The sequence below is a fragment of the Amaranthus tricolor genome, chromosome 1, assembly GCF_026212465.1.
Source record: "Amaranthus tricolor cultivar Red isolate AtriRed21 chromosome 1, ASM2621246v1, whole genome shotgun sequence".
Classification (NCBI taxonomy): Eukaryota; Viridiplantae; Streptophyta; class Magnoliopsida; order Caryophyllales; family Amaranthaceae; genus Amaranthus; species Amaranthus tricolor.
The window spans coordinates 42,038,874-42,061,361 of NC_080047.1; the positions used below are offsets into that span (position 1 = coordinate 42,038,874).

The 22,488-nt window shown below is 33.6% G+C and overlaps 4 protein-coding genes and 1 pseudogene across 6 annotated transcripts; 3 read left to right on the forward strand and 2 right to left on the reverse strand.

Annotated features, from left to right (window-relative positions):
* The first annotated feature begins 1,363 nt into the window (after positions 1 to 1,363).
* On the forward strand, positions 1,364 to 3,257 carry LOC130813421 (zeatin O-glucosyltransferase-like). The gene has a single exon (XM_057679257.1). It carries the CDS (start codon positions 1,495 to 1,497, stop codon positions 2,914 to 2,916), a length of 1,422 nt encoding a protein of 473 aa, XP_057535240.1. The 5' UTR covers positions 1,364 to 1,494; the 3' UTR covers positions 2,917 to 3,257.
* A 1,283-nt stretch (positions 3,258 to 4,540) lies between these two features.
* Positions 4,541 to 6,985, forward strand: LOC130813426 (zeatin O-glucosyltransferase-like). The gene has a single exon (XM_057679263.1). The coding sequence runs from the start codon at positions 4,724 to 4,726 to the stop codon at positions 6,137 to 6,139; it is 1,416 nt and encodes a 471-aa protein (XP_057535246.1). The 5' UTR covers positions 4,541 to 4,723; the 3' UTR covers positions 6,140 to 6,985.
* A 3,796-nt stretch (positions 6,986 to 10,781) lies between these two features.
* Positions 10,782 to 12,545, reverse strand: LOC130813434 (zeatin O-xylosyltransferase-like). Its single transcript, XM_057679269.1, has one exon. It carries the CDS (start codon positions 12,389 to 12,391, stop codon positions 10,952 to 10,954), a length of 1,440 nt encoding a protein of 479 aa, XP_057535252.1. The 5' UTR covers positions 12,392 to 12,545; the 3' UTR covers positions 10,782 to 10,951.
* Positions 12,546 to 14,872: 2,327 nt separating this feature from the next.
* Positions 14,873 to 16,994, forward strand: LOC130813439 (zeatin O-glucosyltransferase-like; annotated as a pseudogene).
* Positions 16,995 to 17,447: 453 nt separating this feature from the next.
* Positions 17,448 to 19,896, reverse strand: LOC130813444 (protein FATTY ACID EXPORT 7-like). 3 transcript variants are annotated; one of them, XM_057679289.1, is made up of 2 exons: positions 19,738 to 19,896; positions 17,448 to 18,050 (listed from the first exon to the last, which is right to left on the reverse strand). In XM_057679289.1, exon 2 carries the CDS (start codon positions 18,045 to 18,047, stop codon positions 17,718 to 17,720), a length of 330 nt encoding a protein of 109 aa, XP_057535272.1. In that variant the 5' UTR covers positions 18,048 to 18,050; positions 19,738 to 19,896; the 3' UTR covers positions 17,448 to 17,717. The 3 variants fall into 3 exon arrangements, with proteins under 3 accessions (XP_057535272.1, XP_057535261.1, XP_057535267.1); XM_057679278.1 differs by having other exon boundaries at positions 17,448 to 18,054; positions 19,738 to 19,886; XM_057679284.1 differs by having other exon boundaries at positions 17,448 to 18,142; positions 19,738 to 19,851.
* Positions 19,897 to 22,488: the final 2,592 nt, after the last annotated feature.

The window sequence follows — 22,488 nt, forward strand, 5'->3', positions numbered from 1 at the left end:
TTCAAAAACAGCTTATTCGTATGAATAAGCTGTTTCAACCAGTTAATTTACTAAACACTAGCATTAGCGGATTTGACCACCCAACCCTCTATTTATATTAAAATAAGCTAAAATTACTCACTAAGCTAATTTGCCAAACACCTTAATCTAATTAAATGTCATATTTTTGTATGAGACCGTTTTATTTAAGAATTTGTGTTTTATTTTAATACGAACGTATAAAAAAGAAAGGATATCACATAAGACCACGTGAAATGAGTAAGAAAAAAGTGATAATTTAATGGCAATTATGTAAATAGTTGGATCTTATAAAAAATTAAAGAAAAAATTACCGTGAATAATATAATATTTTGTTAATTTCCTTACAATAATAACAATTTTTGATTAATCATGAATAATACCAACCTAGAGGAAACACCCTTGGGTATTATTCATAGTTAATTAAAAATTCGTATTATTGTAGGAAAATAAGCAAAAAATTGTATTATTTCTAGTTATTTCCAAAATTAAATAACCAAAAAACCTACAAATAAGAAAGTGAGACATTAATGTGGATAGACAAAAGCGGAAATGGAGCATTTGATTGGCACAAATTCTTGTAAGAGACCATTTTTAATTGGGCCGGCTCATTATATTTTTTTTTATAATATTGTAAATAGGCATTAAAAATGATATAAGTAGATAGTTAAGATATTGAAAGTAGGCATTAAGAATACTGTAAATAAACATTAAGAATATTGTAAGTAGGCATTAAGAATACGGTAAGTAGACATTAATCTATAATGGCTTGGATTTAAGATACATTTCTCAAAGAGACGGTCTCCCAAGAGACTAGCTGTTTGATCGGAATAGGAGGCGATATCTTTTTATTGCTTCTAATGGTACTAAGCAAGTAAATGAAATTTATTGGATCTTGGTAATCAATAATTTAAGTCAATTACACCAGTAATTATGATAACTGGGATTATTAAATATTAGGAGTACTATTATATTTGTTGTGGCAAATAAAGCAATATAAAATAATAAGTATTTTTTTAAAGATTAAGAGACTCGGAAAGACGACTTCAAAACAAATACGTTCATATGCTAAAGATTTTTATTATGGGCTAGTTAATCAAAGTATAGGACGCGTCTCATAGTGGAACTATCTCATATAAAACAAAACGTACTCACAAATTCTTGAGTGAGACAGACTGATCATGAGACGGATTCATCGTAACACATTCCTCATATATGGCCTAAATAGCACAACTAACCCAATTATTAGCATATGGGCTTCTTTTGAAGTCGTCTTACCGAGAGACGGTCTCTCAAAAGGGAGAGGAGTAGCTCAAACATACTTATCAAGCACTTGAATGCACACCAAAGCATAAACAATTAGCCCATTTCAATATTTTATAGACAATTCCCATTCCAGACTGTGCCATCCATATGTGTTCTGTGTACTCATCTTCATGAACATCTACACCCAACAGCCATAGATTTCATCCAAAAATGGCAGATGACATTCATCAACAAAAACCCGACGAAAAACCCATCGTTGGCACGGTCATGGTGCCATTTCCAATGCAAGGCCATCTCAATGAAATTCTCCATCTGGGCAACCTGGTAGCATCCTATAACATACCTGTTCATTTTGTTGGATCCACACCCCACAACCAACAAGCCAAACAACGCCTACACGGTTGGGAACCCGAAACTACTCGCAAAATTCACTTTCATGACATCAAACTTCCTCATCATCAGCAACCCAATATCCCGCTCAACCCACCAAAACCCGATACTGAATCCAAATTTCCGGGCCACCTACAACCACTTTTTGATGCTACTGAGCAACTCCGTCAACCAGTTTTCCAACTCGTGCAAAACCTATCAACCGAGTTCAAAAGAATCGTTATCATACACGACACTATGATGGCATTCGTTGTTCAAGATGCAAACTCGATCTCAAATGCTGAGACGTATGCATTCCACAGTGTCTCCGCCTTCACAATTTTCTTGTACATTTGGGAATCTCTAGGAGATCACAAACCTTTCGAGCTAGATTTGGACATCCCAAATGGAATACCGTCTAATCAAGGTTGCTTCACACCGCGATTCACAGCCTACATAGCAAAACAATACGAAGCACTAAACTTTGACAGTGGAAGACTATACAACACGAGCAGAGTTATCGAAGGTAAATACATAGACTTAATAGCAAAACTTCCCGGTTATGCTAATAAGACCCTGTTTGCAATCGGACCCTTGAATCCAATAAACACGAAATCTAAAACCCGACATAGATCCCTCGATTGGCTTGACAAACAAGAGACGGGTTCAGTCCTATACGTTTCGTTTGGAACATCAGTATCAATGACAGAGGATCAGATCACAGAGTTGGCTATAGGATTGGAAAAAAGCAGTCAGAAGTTTTTGTGGATATTTCGGTTTTCTGATCGAGTAGACCTTTCTGCAGACGAGGATCTAGGAAGGGATCGACTGCCATATGGGTATGAAATCCGAGTGCAGGACAAGGGAATAGTGATAAGAGACTGGGCACCTCAGGTTGAGATTCTAGCACATCCGTCTGTAGGCGGGTTTATGAGTCATTGTGGGTGGAACTCGTGTATGGAGAGCATCAGTATGGGCGTGCCTATCGCAGCGTGGCCTATGCATTCGGATCAGCCAAGGAATGCCGTTTTGGTTACACAAGTGTTAAGGACTGGTATAAATGTGATAGATTGGGCACATAGAAGTGAGTTGGTCAGATCAACCACAATAGAAACTATAGTCAGAAGATTGATGATATCGAAGGAAGGCGAGGCGATGAGGAAACGAGCTGTAGAGATTGGAAGAAGTGTTCGAGAATCGACTGCAGAAGGCGGTGTTTCTCGATTGGAAATCGATTCGTTTGTAGCTCACATTAGGAGATGAAACGCTTAGACTGAGTACACATTTATGAAAATCTAGATTCTCCCATCTAAATCCCATCTAAAGCCCATGTTAAGTTTGAAAGGCCGTTATCCAAACTGGCCCATATGTACTTAAGCCCGGCCCGGCTGGCCCATTGAACACCCCTACTTGGGATGTATCAACAAACTACTTCTATTGTATAAATTTAGCATCAAGACAGGTTTTGAATCAGTTCAACCTTGATTGTGTTTCGGTTTTTTGCTTGCATCTCCCCATATCCTTTGCTAGATCAGTAGATCCCAAAAAATATAGATCATCTACTGATTATAAATAATATCCAGTAGCTTTATGTAAAACAAAAATCACCAACAAAAAATTGTTCAGTTTACTATTGTTTTGTAAATATAATTCATAACCACAGAACAGAAGCCAGGATGATTCTACTTCAAAAGAGTCAAAGCTGAAATTCCAACTAGACATGTGCAATGGGCTGGGACCTATTGGGGTCCGTATACGACCCTTGAACGTGGGACCTCTAAATAAGTCAGGCTTTCATTGGGTCAAGTTTTGAATGAGCCCTCTATATACGTGAATGGAGCGGGCTAAAATGGGTTTTATACGTCTTTAAACAAGCTAAAACGGGCTCTATACGGCTTTAAACAAGCTAAAACGGGCTCTATACAGCTTTAGACGGGCTATTATTATTTTGTTGCTTGAACTAAGAGACATTACTTGGGATTTATAATTGCCAATAGTCCGATTATGATAGACAAAGGCAATTAATGAATTTAAAGGACATTTTACTCAATTTGACATGCTTCTTTTGATCTAAACTCAAAAGAACAAAATTATAAACAGGGCAGGGTGAGGTCAGAGTGGGCCGAGAGAGTTTGGACCATTTGAACCGGTTTTAATTTTAATAAGCCCCGACTTATTTTAGTTTGCGCACGGCCCGACTCTTATCCAAAAGTGCACGAATATGTGTCTCCCTTAAATTTTTACCCAATTGGACTTGAAAAACGCTCCCATATTTAGCTCAGATATATGTTGTGATGGTCTCAAGAACACAACTTATCACTAGACCCAAAAATATATTGTGTCAATCTCAATCTCCAACATTACATCATTACCCATTCCCAAAAGTCTAACACAAATTGGGCAAAAAGAACAAAAATAATAAATAAATTAATAAATAGACAACCATAAGATTCCAAATTCCAAAATAAAATATTACTCCAATGTACTTTAATTTTAATAAAATATAAAGTATCAATTCACATATTACATCACCCGTTACTCCCAGTCTCCCACCTACATTGAGGGTTGAAAGGGTTGAACATATACAACTTTATCCTTATTATTGATTTATAGGTTATCTTCAACTGACATTCAGTATCAAACATAATCTGTAGAGGTGTTCGAAACATATTCGATGATCTGTTATTTATCAGACTTTATAATCGAATCCATTTTTAACTTGACTTCTAAAAGAATTTACAATTATGTAAAAATTTATGCAGACATGAGATCCCATTTCATACCAACATAAAACACTTAATCCGAAATTAATCCAATAACCTGAATAAACAGCTCTAATTATCTATTACTTTACATAAATAAAAAAGTGCACATGACAAAATGAGTCCTAGTCCATGATCCACCAATAAGACTGCCAAAGCCATCTTTCTGTCAAGAACACACCAGTTTGGCACAAGAAACTTTCTCTTCTGTTCATCCCAAAATAACACATAACAAACAAACAGAACTTGTGTTCTTTTCCCCAACAATCATGGTCCCATTAACAATCATACCCTAGAATTGGTACAAAATGGATGAACATATTTGCTGTCAAAATGGCCTTAACCCAACTGATATAGTTGTAGTGATGGTGCCTTTTCCTGCACAAGGCCATATAAATCAGCTCATTCATCTAACTCGTCTCATAACCACCTATAAAATACCAGTCCATTTTGCAGGATCTGCCATCCATAACCGCCAAGCAAAGCTCCGACTTCATGGATGGAACCTCGAAAGAACGAGTAATATCCATTTTCATGACTATCAACTCCCTCCCTTTACCTCACTTCAGCCTGATCCTAATACAAACATCAAGTTTCCTCAACATCTTCAGCCTCTTTTCGATGCTTCTTTACATCTTCGACAACCCGTCTACAGTCTATTAAAAGAACTTTCAAATAAGTATAGAAAAGTGATCATCATTCATGATAATCTAATGGCTTCAGTAGTACAAGATCTAAAACTAATCCCAAATGCTGAATCTTACACATTTCTATCAGTTTCTGCTTTTACTATCTTTTTTAACAAATGGGAATCATTAAAGGATAAACCTTTCGAGCTCGATCATGATGTTCCTGCACATATACCATCTAGAGAAGGGTGTTTTACACCAGAATTTGAGAAATTCATAGCTAATCAACATAAAATACTGTCAGAATTTGAATCGGGCAGACTGTTCAATTCTTGTAAGATCATTGAAGGTAGATACTTGGCATTACTGTCAAAACTACAAACAGATTCTAAAAGGAAACTGTTTGCTGTGGGACCCTTTAATCCAGTGAAAATAGAAGGAAAACCCGGGTTTTTTCGACATCCAGCCCTCGATTGGTTAGATAAACAAGAGAAGGATTCTGTGATTTATGTGTCTTTTGGTACAATTACATCAATGAATGATGAACAGATCAGGGAATTGGGAATTGGGTTGTGGAAAAGTGATCAAAAATTCATATGGGTTTTAAGGGATTCTGATAAAAGTGATGTTTTTGCACCAAATCAGGGAAGAAAACTTGAATTACCAAAAGGGTATGAAGAAAAAGTGAAAAAAAGAGGAATTATTGTAAGGGATTGGGCACCTCAGCTTGAGATTTTGGCACACCCTTCAGTTGGGGGGTTCCTGTCCCATTGTGGGTGGAATTCTTGTTTGGAGAGTATCACAATGGGAGTGCCTATAATAGCATGGCCTATGCATTCTGATCAGCCTAAGAACAGTATTTTGATAACAAAAGTTTTAGGGATTGGTTTGTTGGTTAGTGATTGCGAACATAGGGATGAATTAGATGCATCAACTAGTGTGGAAAATGTGGTAAGGAGACTTATGGTATCAGATGAAGGTGTTGCGATGAGAAGAAGGGCGGTTGAGCTTGGTGTTGCAGTTCGAGAATCAGTTGAAGATCGAGGAAGTTCTCGAGTAGAATTGAAGTCTTTCATTGCACATATCAGTAGATGATTATTTACTATCTGCACAAAACAAGATATAAGAGAGTAAGTAGTCACTTGAGCATTACATTGGTGGATCTGATCTGTTGGTTTATATAGCTGGCCCCAGTTTTTTAGGGTTAAGGGTTTTGGCGATATTGTTGTTGTAGTTCGAGGATCAGTTGAAGATCGAGAAAGTTCTCGAGTAGAATTGGATCTATCATTGCATACATCAGTAGATGATCATCTTTATCTGCACAAAACAAGATACTAGAGAGGAAGTAGTCACTTGAGCATTGTGTACCTATACTGTAATCTTATTGAATTTGCATTTACATCAGTGGAACTAATCTATTGGTTTATACAGCCGACCCTAATTTTTTAGGATTAAGGCTTTTGGCGTTGTTGTTGTTGCAGTTTGAGGATTAGTTGAAGATCAAGGAAGTTCTCGAGCAGAATTGGATTCTTTCATTGCATACATCAATAGATGATCATCTTTATCTGCACAATACAAGATACTAGACCAGTGTAACATAATTTGCTAGTTAATTTTCTTTTTTAAATTTGCGATTCGCTCAAACTTGCCCAAGAATAGCCAAAAACGGATCATAATTCGCTTTTTTAATTTGCGATTCACAAGGAGATTAGCGAATCATATGACATTGTACTAGAGTGTAAGCGGTCACTTGAGCATTGTTTACCTATATTGTTATCTACTTGAATTAGCATTTACACCTGTAGAACTGATCTATTGGTTTATATAGCTGATGTTAATCTATTAATTTATGTAGTTGATCTCAATCTATTTCCAAAAATAAGTGTCAAAATATAGATCTATTAGGATCTCAATAAAAAACTAAGTTAATGTTTATGGTCACAATTTATGTTATATTCTATCAAAACAAATATGAAACTCATCTGACCCTCCTTTCAAATGGAATTATAAGCACTAAGTTTAAGGTAGGGAGACTTATTTTGCATTCATATGGATATAGCTAATGATTGTGTATTTAACATGAGGCATTCATAAAATATCACAAATCGGTGTGCATAACTGTGAGATATGCCTAGAGCACGGTGTATGAGTTAAATATTCTAACTTATAGAAATTATGTGAGTATATATATTTTTTTACGTTTTCTAATATTGTTTTCACAAGTAATATTTATGAAGTTTAAGAATATTAGAATCTCTAAAATAGTGAATATATTTTTTTATAGAATAATAAATTTGATGGAGGAAAAATAAGGATCTAAATATTAAACAATTATTAAAATAAAGTTAAAAGGAAAAAAAAATATGAGGATCATGACTATTAAAAAAATGTATAAATAAAGTTACTGTAAAATACGTAGGGTATACAAAATGTTAAAATGGAATTAGCGGAAAATATATAGGAATCATAAGCATTAATAAGATATTTAAACCATGATGATTAAGGTTAATTAATATAAATTAGTGGAGCGCCCAAAAAGACAAATAAGAATAACTTTAAGGAAACATAGAGTAATTTTTAGTTTTTTACAACTCTATTTATTTATTAATTACAGAATAGACCTAGGAAAAGAAAAATCTAGCTGATAACTAAATTCAAGACCCTAAAAACTTACCCAAAAAAAGTAGTACTTGCTTTCTCTATTTTCTACAACTTATTACTTTAAGATGTAGTTTTAAAAACTCCAAGAAAAAAAAGAAAAAAACTTAAATAAAAAATATTAGTTGAATTATCAAACACAATAAGAATTTCTCAGTTGAAAAGCAAATACTCTCATCACCATCATCATACTCACTGTATACCGCTCATAGAAAAGTTATGATCAGAATTTGAAAGGAAAAAACGACAACAACTCATACCCATAAAAAAAATATGGTGAAAAAGTCACTCGACTCAAAAAGGCAAATACTCTCACTTTTCATTAATAATTTTGGATTCAATCAGTGCACCCTTTTACTCTGCCTGTTCCATAATAATATAAAAATATTGGTAAGAAATGTGGAAATCACTTCATTGCTTTTTGACATTGTCACCTTTATTCACTTGGATATGTCAAACAAAAACCAAATAATGATATGGCTTTACAGGGGAATTTTTTTCATTCGGATCGATTTTAAATTAGTTATTTTAAATTGATTTAAAATAGAAAATTTTATATTTTATGTAATTATAATTTGTAAATTTATTTTTTAAACATAAATTTTTATATAAAATAGTCTTATAGTAAGATGATTTGATAATTATAAAATAATTATTAATATTTAAAAGTCCTATTTTAAACTGAAAATCTTTTCAAATCGATGTGAAATCGATTTGATTATAACGCTACATATAAATATTGAATTGTTGACTTTCTTTGGAGCCCTCTGGATTCCACTAACGTGTTACTTACTTTTTGTTTTAATTTTGTCGTATGCAATAATGCAAGTAGTATCTTCGGATACCAATTTCTAGAAAATGGAATGGGAGTGAAGGGAGGTAGAGATACACCGTTATTAAATCCTTAAATTTTGTGCGACAGATCTGGGTGATCAGACCCCGGTCCAGTCATAGAAAAAATCACGGCTGAATCCCGGTTTAGTTGCACAATTTTGTGCGACTGAACCGGGGTCCAACAGCAGTTTTTTCTGCCACTGGACCGAACTCTGGTCGCCCAGATCTGTGCGATTCAATTTTTTTTTGTTTTTTTTGAATAATTATTATTATTTTTAATTATATTATTATTGTTATTATTATTATTACTATTATTATTATTATTATTATTATTATTATTGTTGTTGTGATTGTTATTATTTTTATTATTAAATTTTTATTTTTGTTTTAATTATTAATTTGTTATTTTAAATATGTTTGTTATAATTATTATTATTAACTTTTTTATATTCTTTTGAATATTATTTTTATTATTATTGTTGGTGATGTTGTTGTTGTTGTTGTTGTTGTTATTGTTAATGTTATTAAATTTTCCTTTGACTTTATTTTTAATTATTGTTTTTGTTATTAGTGTTATAATTATTGTTATTGTTTGTGTTATTATTGTTATGATTATTATTAATGTTATTTTTTTTGTTAATATTGTTATTATTATTATGATTATTGTGAATTTAAAAATTAATTACAATAATATTATTAATAATCCTAATAATAAATATGTTGTAACATTATGTTTGTTGGTAATGATTAGGTAAATTATGTTGTTGCTAATTAATTATTGTTTTTTTTATGTGGTTAATTTAACGTAATGTTTGATTATGTTCATTTATTATTAATATTTACTTAAATTATCAAAAATTGTAGTAAATGGCTGGTAATCAAGGAAGAGGAAAGAGTTTTTTTAGAAACTTGTTGAGCGGTAATAGTTCTAGGCATACCTTACTCAAAGAGGACCCGCATGAGAGGGGGGTAACAGGTTCAGCTAGAAGGGCTAGGCAGGAAGAGGCTGCCAGACGCAGCATTGCCCAACGTTCGAGTGCGCTGGACCTAGTGCGAACCCCTCTTGAGGACCAAGCTAGTAGCATGTAGAGTAGTTGGGGGGTTTCAAGTGATGATGATAATGTTGCTGATGATGTTGAATACGAAGCTCTTGATTTTCGGCCAGTGGACCATGGTTCAGTCGCCTAGTTTGGTGCGATCATTTTTTTTAAACATATTTCCAATGATTCAAATCGAAAAATTTACGTACCGGATCCGATTCATAATCGCTTTCGTTAGCCATAGTTAATCGATTACAAGTAACAACTTGTTTAAAATCGAACAACGTTTTTAGAGAGTTTTTAGAGAGATAGTACCGTGTTTGAATTCGTACTTCATACAAGAACGCGTCTGAGAATTTGATATATATAGACAAATCTTCGGGATTAAAGTGTTAATAGTGTTATTAAATGCGATTTACATTTGTTAATTAAGTTTTAAGTCCAGTGGCGATTTTGTAATTTTTTAAATTTCAGGGACAAATTCGTAATTTTAAAGAAGTGACGATAAAATAAAAAGAGTAGCGAAATTTAGTAAGTCCCATATCCTTTACCTTTCAAAAATATCGTAGTAGTAATGTCCTTTTTCTCTTCAATATATGGTACATATCTATCCATATAAACACTCAGATTTCTTCTTGTAATTTTAAAATAACACTATAATTTACAATCAATGTCAAAAAATTATGTATTTAAATTTTATTTTCTTTGTCCCTATCAGAATGCGTTGAGAAAAAGAAAAATTGTGTTAGAAAATTAGATAAAAAATAAATCGTCATTATCATTATCCTGCCCAGTGTATCCCACTAATAAAAAAAGTATGAACAGGATTTGGGGCATGAAAAACGGCGAAAACTCATACCTATAAAGGAGAGCGCGGCCAAAAGAGTCCTCTGGCTCGAGAAAGATAAAGAGACGTAACTACACGAAAAAGATAAATTAAATTCTTATAAATAAAATAAATAAGTAGACTCAACTACAAAATAAAAGAAAATAAAAGAACTAATAATAAAATAAACGAGAGAAGCAAGAGGGCAAGAACAAAAAAAATAAGTAAATGATAGAAATAAGTGGTTAAGACGAAGAGATAAAACCATGACAGATGGATGATAGAAATTTGTTGGAGTCTTGGAGAAACGATTGCGAAAAGAAAAGTGCAAAATAAATAGAACAAACTAAAATAAAATGATGCAAGAAAGAGGAGGATGGAGTCTGTGACAAACATATCAATAAAAATGTAGCAAAATAAAAATATCAAAGATTCAACTCGACACTAATTTAAGGGTTTGAAGTCACCTATTTTTAGACCCTATTAATTTAAATTCGACTATATGTTTGATACAAAGAATAGAGTCCGAATGTAGATATAATTACACCCTTATAATCGAGTAATATGAGAAATAAACGAAGCCATTTCTTTACGAAAAACACCGTCCTTAGCAACTGATGCACGAACACGATCAGCTAATTCTTGTGCCCTCTTTCGCATCTCCTTTCCTTCGTCCGACACCATTAATCTTACCACTACATTACAAATCATACTAGACGACACTAGCTCAGCACGACGTGCCCAGTCTTTTACTTGGATACCAATTTTAAGCACATCTGTTATCAAAACTGCATTTCTAGGTTGGTCCGAGTGCATAGGCCATGTCGCAATGGGCACACCCATGCTAATACTCTCTATACATGAATTCCACCCACAATGACTCATAAAACCACCAATCGACGGATGTGCTAAAATCTCTAGTTGTGACACCCATTCTCTTATCACCATTCCTCTTTCTTTCACTCTTTCTTCGTACCCTTCTAACAGCCGATAGTTTAAACCCCAAGATACATTATTACATCCTCTATCACAATCTTGATAATTCCCAATTTTACTGGGTGAAAAAATATCACCGTTATCAGCATTTCTTAGAACCCATAAAAATTTTACACCACTCCTCTCTAACCCTAATGCTAATTCTGTAATCTGTTCATCTGTCATTGATGTTGTCGATCCAAACGAGACGTATAGAACTGAATCTTTTTCATGTTTCTCTAGCCATTTTTGAATATAATTTTCATCATCCGTTCTTTCAATCTGGATTGGATTTAAGGGTCCAATCGGAAAGAATTTTTTCTCAGAATTTCGAGACAATTTCTCTAAATATTCAACAAATTTACCTTCGATTAATCTAGATGTATTACATATTCTTCCTGATTCAAATCCAAAAAACTTATGTTGTTTTTCGAAGTATTTCAAAATTTCGGGTGTAAAACACCCATCCATGGAAGGCAAAGAATTGGGTATATCTGAATCAAGATCAAGAAACTGTTCTTGATTCATGGCGGAAAGAGTAAAAGCAGATATTGTCAAGAATGCGTAATTTTCTGCATTTGGTATTGATTTAACATCTTGAACCACAGATGCCATTCCTGTATCATGTATCACAACAACCCTATAGAACTTTGTGGAAAGTTCTTGGATGAGTTCATAAATGGGTTCACGTAGATGATCAATTGAATCGAATAAGGGTTGAAGGTGGGCAGGGAAAGGAACTAATGGGTCTGGTTTAGGAGCAGGGCAGTTGTAAGGAGGGAGTTTGAAGTCATGGAAATGGATATTGTTAAGGTATTGGGAGCTCCATCCATGGAGTCGGGTCTTGGCTTGGCGGTTATGGGTGGAAGATCCGGCAAAGTGAACGGGTAATTTGAATTGGGTTGAAATGTGAAGAGAGAAATGGAGGAGTTGATTGAGATGGCCTTGTGCTGGAAGAGGAACCATTAAAATTACTACTTGGTGTTCTTGTTTACAACAATTTTGGACTTCCATTATGGAGTTGGGAGTAGAAGTAGTGTAAAGTTGGAAAGGTTGAATGAAGTACGTATTGTTTACTACTCCGTCATTTGGTATATCAATATATAGTAAGGGTTTGTTGAAAATACTATATCATGTTTTGGCAAATGACTGATAACTGGTAGTTGATAGTTGATATAATGACTTATTTGACTAGCTGATTTTATTAACTGATTTGACTAGATGATTTTGAATTTGCTACTATAAGTAGCTTGTTTAAAAACAGCTTATTCGTATTAATAAGCTGTTTCAACCAGCTAATTCACCAAACACTAGCATTATCTAGTTTGACCACCCAACCTTCTATTTATATTAAAATAAGCTAAAATTGCTCAATAAATTAATTTGCCAAACACCCTTATGTCATTGGTATGTATACATGGAAAGGGTTCTTTTTTAGAAAATGATGGTTTTTTCACTATATAACTTGATAGCTTTTGTTCATCAAATACATTAATGAAATGATAGCTAGATATGGTGGATGTTGTTTTCATTTGGTGAATCATACGTGTGTTGATTATTGATTTGTTTATCTTGCCATCCTTCACACACACCATAGATTAATCAACCAATTACTTATTGCAAAGTTGAGTCCCCAAAGTGTAGCTTAACTCATCAACAAGGACTTGTCACTATTTTATCACATTTTTCTAAAATTTCATCAACAAGGACTTGTCACTATTTTATCACATTTTTCTAAAATTTTTATGGAGATATTCTCGTCATTTTCATTTTCTTCGCAAAATTAACTCATTTAAATGCATTATCATTTAAACATGTAGCATTAAGTAGTAATGAAAAATTATGAATAATTTTTATGATCAAATTTTCATTACCTTGGGAATGATATGATACACATCATGAAATTTACACTACAAATCATTCTCATTACCACCAATTAATACCGTTAACCAAACATGTCGTAAAAGAAATGGAATCCACCAATACAATAAACTAATTCTATCCTAAATATTTCTAATTTAAAATTATAAAAGTTCATACTCTCTCTGTTCTCTATAATTTGCATCAAAGATAAAATTGTTTTTTTAAGAAAAAGGTGGGTAATGGTAATAAATAAAGAGAAAGAATGAATTGTGTGGATGAAATTAAAAAGAGTTAAAGTATATGGATGAAATTAAAAGGAAATAGTGGGTCATAATCCTAAAATAGAAATGATGTAAATTAAGTGGAATAGACCAAAATGAAAATGCTAAAAATTAAATGCAATGGAGGGAATATTGATTAAAATTTTATTAAAAACATGCATTGGCAAATTGACAAATGTACCAAGTGAATAGAAGGAAGTATATACTTCTATTATATTTATTATTACATGTTTTTGAAAATTAACTATTAATTAGGGGGTCTAAAAAATAAGAATGCCCATGCGGTCATGCCCATCCCACCACAAATCATAATTAATGATGGTTTCTTATAAGAAAATTGACAAAATGTGGAGTATTTCTATATCTTAACAAAAATATGTCCCTCTTTTTTCGTCCAATTATTTTAAGCAATTTCAAGAACATCATAACTACAATACCCACTACCACTCCTAACATTAACTTTACATAATTTTATTAAGCATTATCAAGATAAGGATATATAATTTTACAAAAGACAAATCATGGCTAAAATCACATAATATTCTCTTTAATCTTACCTATTTTGATTCCCAAAAATTTCTTTTTGTTTTCCTAATTGGTTTTGATCTTAATAGTATCACAAAAAATAAATTAAACAAATTATTGTACTATTAAATTATGTGAATGAATTCAGAACAAACTCAAAACGTATCATTGAGATTAAAAGAAAATGGGTTCTATTTTCAAATAAAAAAATAATACAGATTAAATAATACAAATTATGTTACACTGAGCTAAATTATCACATAGTGATGCTCCTTAGACCATCTTGGCTCTATCAATCAGGTTGACTGTTAGAGTCTCCAAAATTTTATTATTTTTAAAAAATAAAGGTTAAGATAGGGTCGATTCAAGTAACCGATAAGTTAAGGTGTGCCTTTGTGACAAGCGAGTACATACAGAGATACTTAATATAATCTTCACAAAACTAAATGCGATAATTACAAATATATACGATAAAAATATTAAGTATACATAACTAAATGAGACACCTAATTCAAATATGGCGAGAGGAATCCTAACAATGCTGAAATATCTACCTTAAGGATATACTTCTATATGGGGGAGCAGATATACACCACATATTCCAACAAAAATCTTAGTGCTCCCACGGTCCCACCTTAGCTGCTTTATCACTGTCCAATAACAAGAATTGATGAGGTAAGCAACTACATATGTATGTCTTATTATTAGGAGGTGGAAAAATGAATTCTAGCATTTTATTAATGTGACAAAATACTTCATGTTAATCAAAATATATGAGAAAAATTATTCTAATAATTTCAGGTATTATTTATATGTTGTGAATAATTTCTACAATTAATTCTTTTGATAACTTGATATATTTTGTTAACAGTGATAATATTATTTGATATATTTTAAGCGTCTGTTATAGGTACTTACTATCCATTGCACTCACTTATACTTTCTCCCTATACTTTTTCGTTGGTCTACCCGTAGTCCTCTTAGATGGCTAGTACCAACAGTAGCAAGTTAAAATGTGAAAAGGGGTGCTATCAGCAAAAAATATATAAAAGTTGAATTATTTCAAAAAACTCAATAGTAAGAATTATTCATTGCAGATGGGCAATAAGTGAGATTATTAAGAACATTTTTTCCATAAATACTTTGAACTATAATGGGGGGGCTAGAAAAGCACCAATACCAAGTAGCAATTCCTTATGAGTACTTAGAACAAAGGATATCCCCAGCCTCTATCATCCACAAAACATTAACACTAAATGGAAGTCCATAATAGAAACAAAAACAAATGCCCAGAAGATCCTCAAGTAGCAGTAGTAATGGTACCCCTTCCAATGCAAGGCCATCTAAATCAACTTCTCCATTTAGCCCATCTCATTGCCACCTACGGTTTACCTGTTCATTACGCTGGATCTGCCACTCACAACCAACAAGCAAAACTCCGAATCCTTGGTTGGGATCCAGAAATTTCAAACAAAATCCGTTTCCATGACTTCCAACTTCCACCTTATCCCGCTACTCCTTCTGATATCGATCCCTCACTGCCTTTTCCAGCGCACTATTACCCGCTTTTTGAAGCTGCTACCCATCTTCGAAAACCTGTTTCTAAACTCCTACAAGTACTCTCAACTACATTCAGAAAAATCATTGTTATTCATGATATTGCACTCTCTGCTGTAACCCAAGATGTCAAATTCATCCCAAATGCTGAATCCTATGTTTTTGTTCCTATCTGTGGCTTTACCTTTTTCTTAAACACATGGGAGAAAATGGGTCAGAAACCTTTTGAGCTAGATTTAAAGGATATCCCAAAAAAATCCCTTCTCTTGAAGGGTGCAGTCGCCCGGAGATTTCCAGTTTTGTGGCTAATCAGTACAAGACATTGGGGTTTGAATCTGGTAGGCTCTATAACACATCCAGGCTAATAGATGGTAGATATGTTGATCTTTTGGAGAAGATTTCGGTGAACAATGACATGAAACATTTTGTGATCGGCCCCCTTAATCCTGTCGAAGTTAAAGGGAAGACCGAAAGACAAAGACATTGGTGCCTCGACTGGCTAGACAGACAAAAGCAGGATTCTGTGATATATGTGTCTTTCGGATCATCAACATCACTGAGTTACGAGCAGATTAGAGAATTGGCGACAGGATTGGAGACAAGCGAGCAGAATTTTTTGTGGGTGCTTAGAAACTGTGACGCGGGTGATATTTTTACAGAAAGTGGTGTCGAAAAGCCTGAGTTACCTCAGGGGTATGAAGAGAGAGTGAAAAATAGAGGGATTGTTGTACAAGACTGGGCGCCTCAGTTGGATATTCTAGCTCATACATCGACAGGTGGGTTCATGAGTCATTGTGGATGGAACTCGTGCATTGAGAGTATCAGCATGGGAGTGCCGATTGTGGCATGGCCTATGCATTCTGATCAGCCACGTAACAGTGTGTTGGTGACAGAGGTTTTAAGGATCGGTACATTGGTGAGGGATTGGGCACACCGCGGTCAGTTAGTAACATCGAGTACAATTGACAATGCAGTGAAGACTTTGATGGGTACAAAAGAAGGAGATGAGATGAGAAAGCGAGCTGTTGAACTAGGTGATGCTATTCGACGATCAGTCTCGAGAGATGGTTTTGCTAGCTTAGAAATGGATTCTTTCATTGCCCATATTACCCAATGATTAACATCCATCAAAAACCCAATGGGGATATCTAAGGGTGTTTGGCAAACGGCTGATACCTAGTAGATAATAGCTGTTTATAGTGGCTGATTTGATCAACTGATTTTATTAACTGGTTTCACCGGCTAATCTTAAACCCGCTACTATAAGCAGCTTGTTCAAAAACAGCTTATTCACAACACTAGAGTAAACTATACATTCTGTGGTGCAGAGTAAAAATAGCACATTTCTTAATTACTTAAAGTTATGAAGAATTACGAAAACAAAATATCAATATTAATAGAACAAGAGAGAGAGGTTGATATTAGACTTTAGAAAAAATAGGCCTAAGCAACTCAAACAAGGAGATTAAGAGGTAATCCACACACTGATAAATTTGTTATTGGGCTTGTACACAATAAGACCCGCATTAAAGAAGAGTTGACTTCAAACAAACTCGATAAGTTTCCATCCTAAAACCAATTGGTATTAGGAGGATGTAACAGACTGGTCAAGACACGTAACCAAAATCAGATCGTTAGTGGAGCAGTTCAAGTTTGCTCAGACTCCTTTGTTTATTCCTCTTTGACAAATATCCAAAAGCCAACTCATTATTACAAGGTTGGCTCTAGTAAAATGTCAATAATGCCTTTGGACCCTTTGACCCAATTCATCACAAAGGAGTAGCCCATCAAATATATATATAGTCAATATTTCTCTAATTCTTCAATATGGGATTATATGTGGATTCTTTTCTAACAAATACAAACCGAAAGGAGGTTCATTAATAAAACCAATTAGTAGTAGGAGTTACAAAATACAAGCAAGAGCTACAAACTCATTTTGGTAATTATTTAGATAAATTTCCACATGTAATCCTTAGTATCATGGCATAAAACAACATTGCACACCCCTATCCATCTTTTCCGGTAATAACATCCTTTGAATGTCAGACAACAGAAGGTTCACATCGAAGTTCCAACAAATACCATACCATGATAAGTCCCACATGTAATCGTTAGTGATGACTTCGCATAATTCCGTGTAGGTATCCACCCGTCATTCCAAGAGAAAGAAGAGCAACAACTCCAGCAGGAAATACCTTCTTAGTCTTTTGAAAACGATAACCCATTGAGCCAAGCAACGTTGCAGAGACCCCGAGCCCAAGTGATGAGGCAAAAGCTGGATTATTTGGAAGTTCTGTGTAAACGTAGTAAAGTAGAGCAGATGATACACCACCAGAGCCTAGAGACATAAGGCTGCCCCTCTTCAAATAGCCCATAACTCCGCCTACTCCAACAAGTGCAGCGTAGCCAAGAGTGAATTTCTGGGATGTCGATAAGTCCATTTTCTTCCTTGAAGTAAATATTAAAGATTAGAGTAAAACACTCCAATGACCAAACAGTACGATTAAGCAAATGGATAAGTTTCCCGCCTGAACATCTGATGATAAAAAGGACTCATGCTGAAACTCGTGTCGAAAATTCAGAACACTTTACCAATAAAATCTCTATAATGATATTAGCAGGTCAAACGCAGTTAATACATCTACGAAATTGATGGCTATACATGGCGGGTTCATAACTACAGAGATGACTCTATCCATTTATCCAAAACCAAACAAAAACCAAGTGAAGCATTGAGCTACATGGGAATGGGAGTATGACCAAAAGAATACGAAGAGTTCTGCATTTCCTTAGTTCGACTTTCTATAGTGATGCTTCTATATCCTACAAATTTCATAAGTAGAAGTTCAGAATCACTTCACCTACATCTACAAGAACATTCGACATAAATGGATAGCTTCATTATAATATTTCCACTTTCCGCTCCCAGCTCCATGAGATAAAGATTTGCAATTAGGTGAAATAAGAAAGATTAAAATGGAACTTATGACTAATGGGGCTTTGACAATAAGATCATCCTCCAAACTTATAGGCATACAATAACTCCAATACTAATTTGATTTATGTTGTTTGGGTTTTATAAGACCAAGGGCTCACCTCAACCCGATTTCCAAAAATTCAAGTGATGTCACTAAAAAAAATATGTCAATTTTGCACGCTACTAATCTCGATCTCAAAAGGCGTGCATTACTTGGTGAAGGTCCAACCAACTCCTCTACCTGATTTTCTTGTTCTATAGACGAGGTTTACAATATTTAAGCGTTGTCCAAGATAACCTCTTGCATCCACCCATGAGGACAATGGTAAACCCTACCCCCGTCCCCAAGACCAATCGGGGTCTTGGAAAACATTTTTCTATTAAATCATTTTCCAATTTGTAAATGCAAATGATAATTAATTTTTGTCTAGAAAATGAAGAGGTTAAGAATAGAAAAGTGGATACAATTAATTTCCTTTCATTTTTGGAAGAAAATGTTTGCAAAGTAACAAAAAACAATTTTCCATCCAAGTTTTTCTCTTTAAATCCCTTGACAAACCAAACAAAAGAAAATACAATTCTCCACCATACCAAACACCTCCTAAGTCAAAAGGTGGAATTCACACAACTTATACCAAGCAAGCTTGGTAATTACTAATTAGGATTCAAGTACACAAGTCAGTAACCAAAATACTTCTATTATTACATCAGATAGTGAAATTGGGATTTCAGGTGAAACCCATAAGAGGAAACTCTGATGCCCTAATACCCATAATATGCCCAAATGAAGATTTGATAAGACTTGATACATGATTTTATCACCAATAAAATGCAATTAATACACACCTACTAGCAAATAAGCTCTCCCAAGCAAAAAAATGGTTTTTGATACAATCATCAACTAAAGAAAAATTTAAACCTCAATCAATTCATGGGAGAAAATTTCAAATCATAAAACTATGTGTTCTGATTTCATCACAATTTTCGATATCTTCTACTCCCCAAATAAAATTAGGTACAATAATTTAGCAGTAATTAAACTGAAAATTCGAAGAAAAATAAGAACATAAGAGCAATTGATGGAACGAAACAAATAACAATAACCAAATAAACAAAATGAACAAGTAGATTAATTCAATTAGAGAGAAACTTACTTGCGACAATGGCGATTGATCTTTGATAGAGTGCACTGCTGTTTACTTTCTCAAGGGAACGAATTAAATAATATAATACAAAAATATTCATTTTAATATTAAAAAGTAAAAACTAATCAAATAAATATTCTTTGATTTTTCTAATAGAGTACATTTTAATTTTTGTTGATAATTTTTAAAGATTAATAAAAGAAATTGATATATAATAGTGTAATAAATAACATAAATTCTTGTATTAGACGATATCACCATATGCGTTGTTGATGTTCGAAAAGTGATTTAATAATAAAAAATATTAAAATACTCCTTCAAGGTTTTATTAGATTTTTTTTTTTGAAAGGAAATAGATTATTAAGAAAATTTTTTTATTATTCAAACTTTAGGGTTTCCACTTTTATAAAATTTAAGTTTGACGGTTATTGCTGTATAATTTTTTGGAAAGTGCAATCAAGTATCACATGAGCTGCACATAATAACAATAACGAATTATTAGATATTTTACATATAGGCTCTTTGACAAAAAATTATTTTGACTTCTTTACGATAAAAAAATGACTTTACCGTGTACTTCTTGATAAATTTTTCTTTATTATGAAAACATATTTATTAATTAAGTTGTTAATTTAATTATGAAATATTTTTAGAAAGTATCAAATTAAAGTGATTTTTTGTTAGAAAGTACTCATAATATTTTTTTTTTGTTGGATTCTTTGCCTAAAGTATCTTTAACGGACTCTAAATTTTCATTGGTTTAATCATACGCAACTTACGTGATTTATGATGAACACCTTTTACAACAGAATGACAATTATTTTGAGTCAAAACCCTTATGTCTCAATCTCAAGTAAAGCGTTCTCATCCTCAAACCCTAATTTAGTAAAATTGAAAACCCTAATATAAGTGCACAAGTAAAAATAAATTACATTAGATTGAATTTTTTAAAAGACGTCTTTCAAAGAACGGTTAGAAGAGCGACTATTCTCAAATATCTACAATAAAATGTGACGACATAGTGCTTAAGAGTAAATTCTTTTAAAAAAAAAAAAGCTGATCACGCCCATAATTGATTCATTATTTAACTACCGCCGTCCAACTATTCAACTTCATTCAAATCAATGACACTACCAATGACCCATAAGAGTTGTCTACTAAACCTATAAATCAATATTAGTCTTCATCAACAAATTTTATTATAATTAATTGTCACTTTAAGAAATTCTTAAAAAGCCGTAGATTTTTAGACTACTCCAGATTAAGCACGTTTAGCGGCAAATGAAAAAATTATAACTAATTGCCACTTTAAGAAATTCTTAAAAAGTCGTAGATTTTTAGACTACTTCAGATTAAGCACGTTAAGCGGCAAATGAGAAAATTATAACTAATTGTCACTTTAAGAAATTCTTAAAAAGTCGTAGATCTTTAGAAGGTAAAAGGTTGCGCATTAGTCGTACGAAGATCAAGTATTTGCGCTGTGACTTTAGTGGGACAACACCGGTAGGTGAATCCTAGGTGTCCATCGATGAAACAGCTGTTAAAAGTATGACCAAGTACAAGTATTTGGGATCAATCATTCAAAGGTATGGTGAGATTGACGGAGATGTAAATCATCGTATACAAGCGGGTTGGCTCAAGTGGCGGGAAGCCACCGCGGTGCTATGTGATAGAAAATTCCCAAGCAAGTTAAAAGGAATATTCTACCGGCGCGGCAATCAGACCTAATCTGCTATATAGGACCGAGTGTTGGCCTGTAAAGAAGATTTTTAAACATAAGATGGAAGCTACAGAAATGCATATGTTGGGGTGGATGTGTGGGCACACATTGATGGATCGTATTAAGAATCAAGAGTTTAGGGACAAACTAGGGGTAGCCCCTATTTTCTGGAAAAGTGCGCGAAAATAGATTTACGTGGTTTGGACATGTGCAAAGCAAGACTTTCGCCGCCCCTGTGAGGAGGGTAGAAAGCATTATAGTAGAGGGTAAGAGGAGTCGAGGAAGACCTAGGAGAATTTGGGATGAGCAAATAAAAGTTGACTTACATAAGTTAAACCTCTCCGAGGGCCTGACTAGGGATAGGGGTATTTGGAGGCGTCATATCTATGTTTTAGACTACTGATGTCCTCTTAGATTAACTTTTGGTGTGCTTGCCATCTTGCTTCTCTCGTTTCTTTTATTATTAGTTTTTGTTTTCTTTTATTTTGTAGTTGGTTTTACTTATTTATTTTATTTATATGCATTTAATTTATCTTTTCCGTGTAGCTATGTCTCCTTATCTTTCTCGAGCCGGGGGACTCCTTTGGCCACGCTCTCCTTTATAGCTATGAGTTGTCGTTGTCCTTCCCTCCCTAGACTCTATCCATAGTTTTTCTATGAGCGGAATACACTAGATAGGATGATGATGATGATGGTACTTATGTCATTTTGAATTTTGGTGTACTACTACTAGTATGACTCTTGAAAGTCCAAATACATTAATACATTGAAAAATACAGAAAAACAAATAAAATATATTTTATGGAAATATGAGAGAAATCGTACAACTTATTAAAAAGTCTTGTAAAATGATAAATGTCATGCTCATAAAAGCCTTTTCAAATGGATTAATTTTATTGAATATGTATGCCTACTTGGCGATATTTTATGTTTATATCGTACAACCTATTAAAAAGACTTTAAAATGACAAATGTCATTCTCATAATAGCCTTCCCAAATGGATTGATTTTATTGAATATGTATGCCTACTTGGCAATAT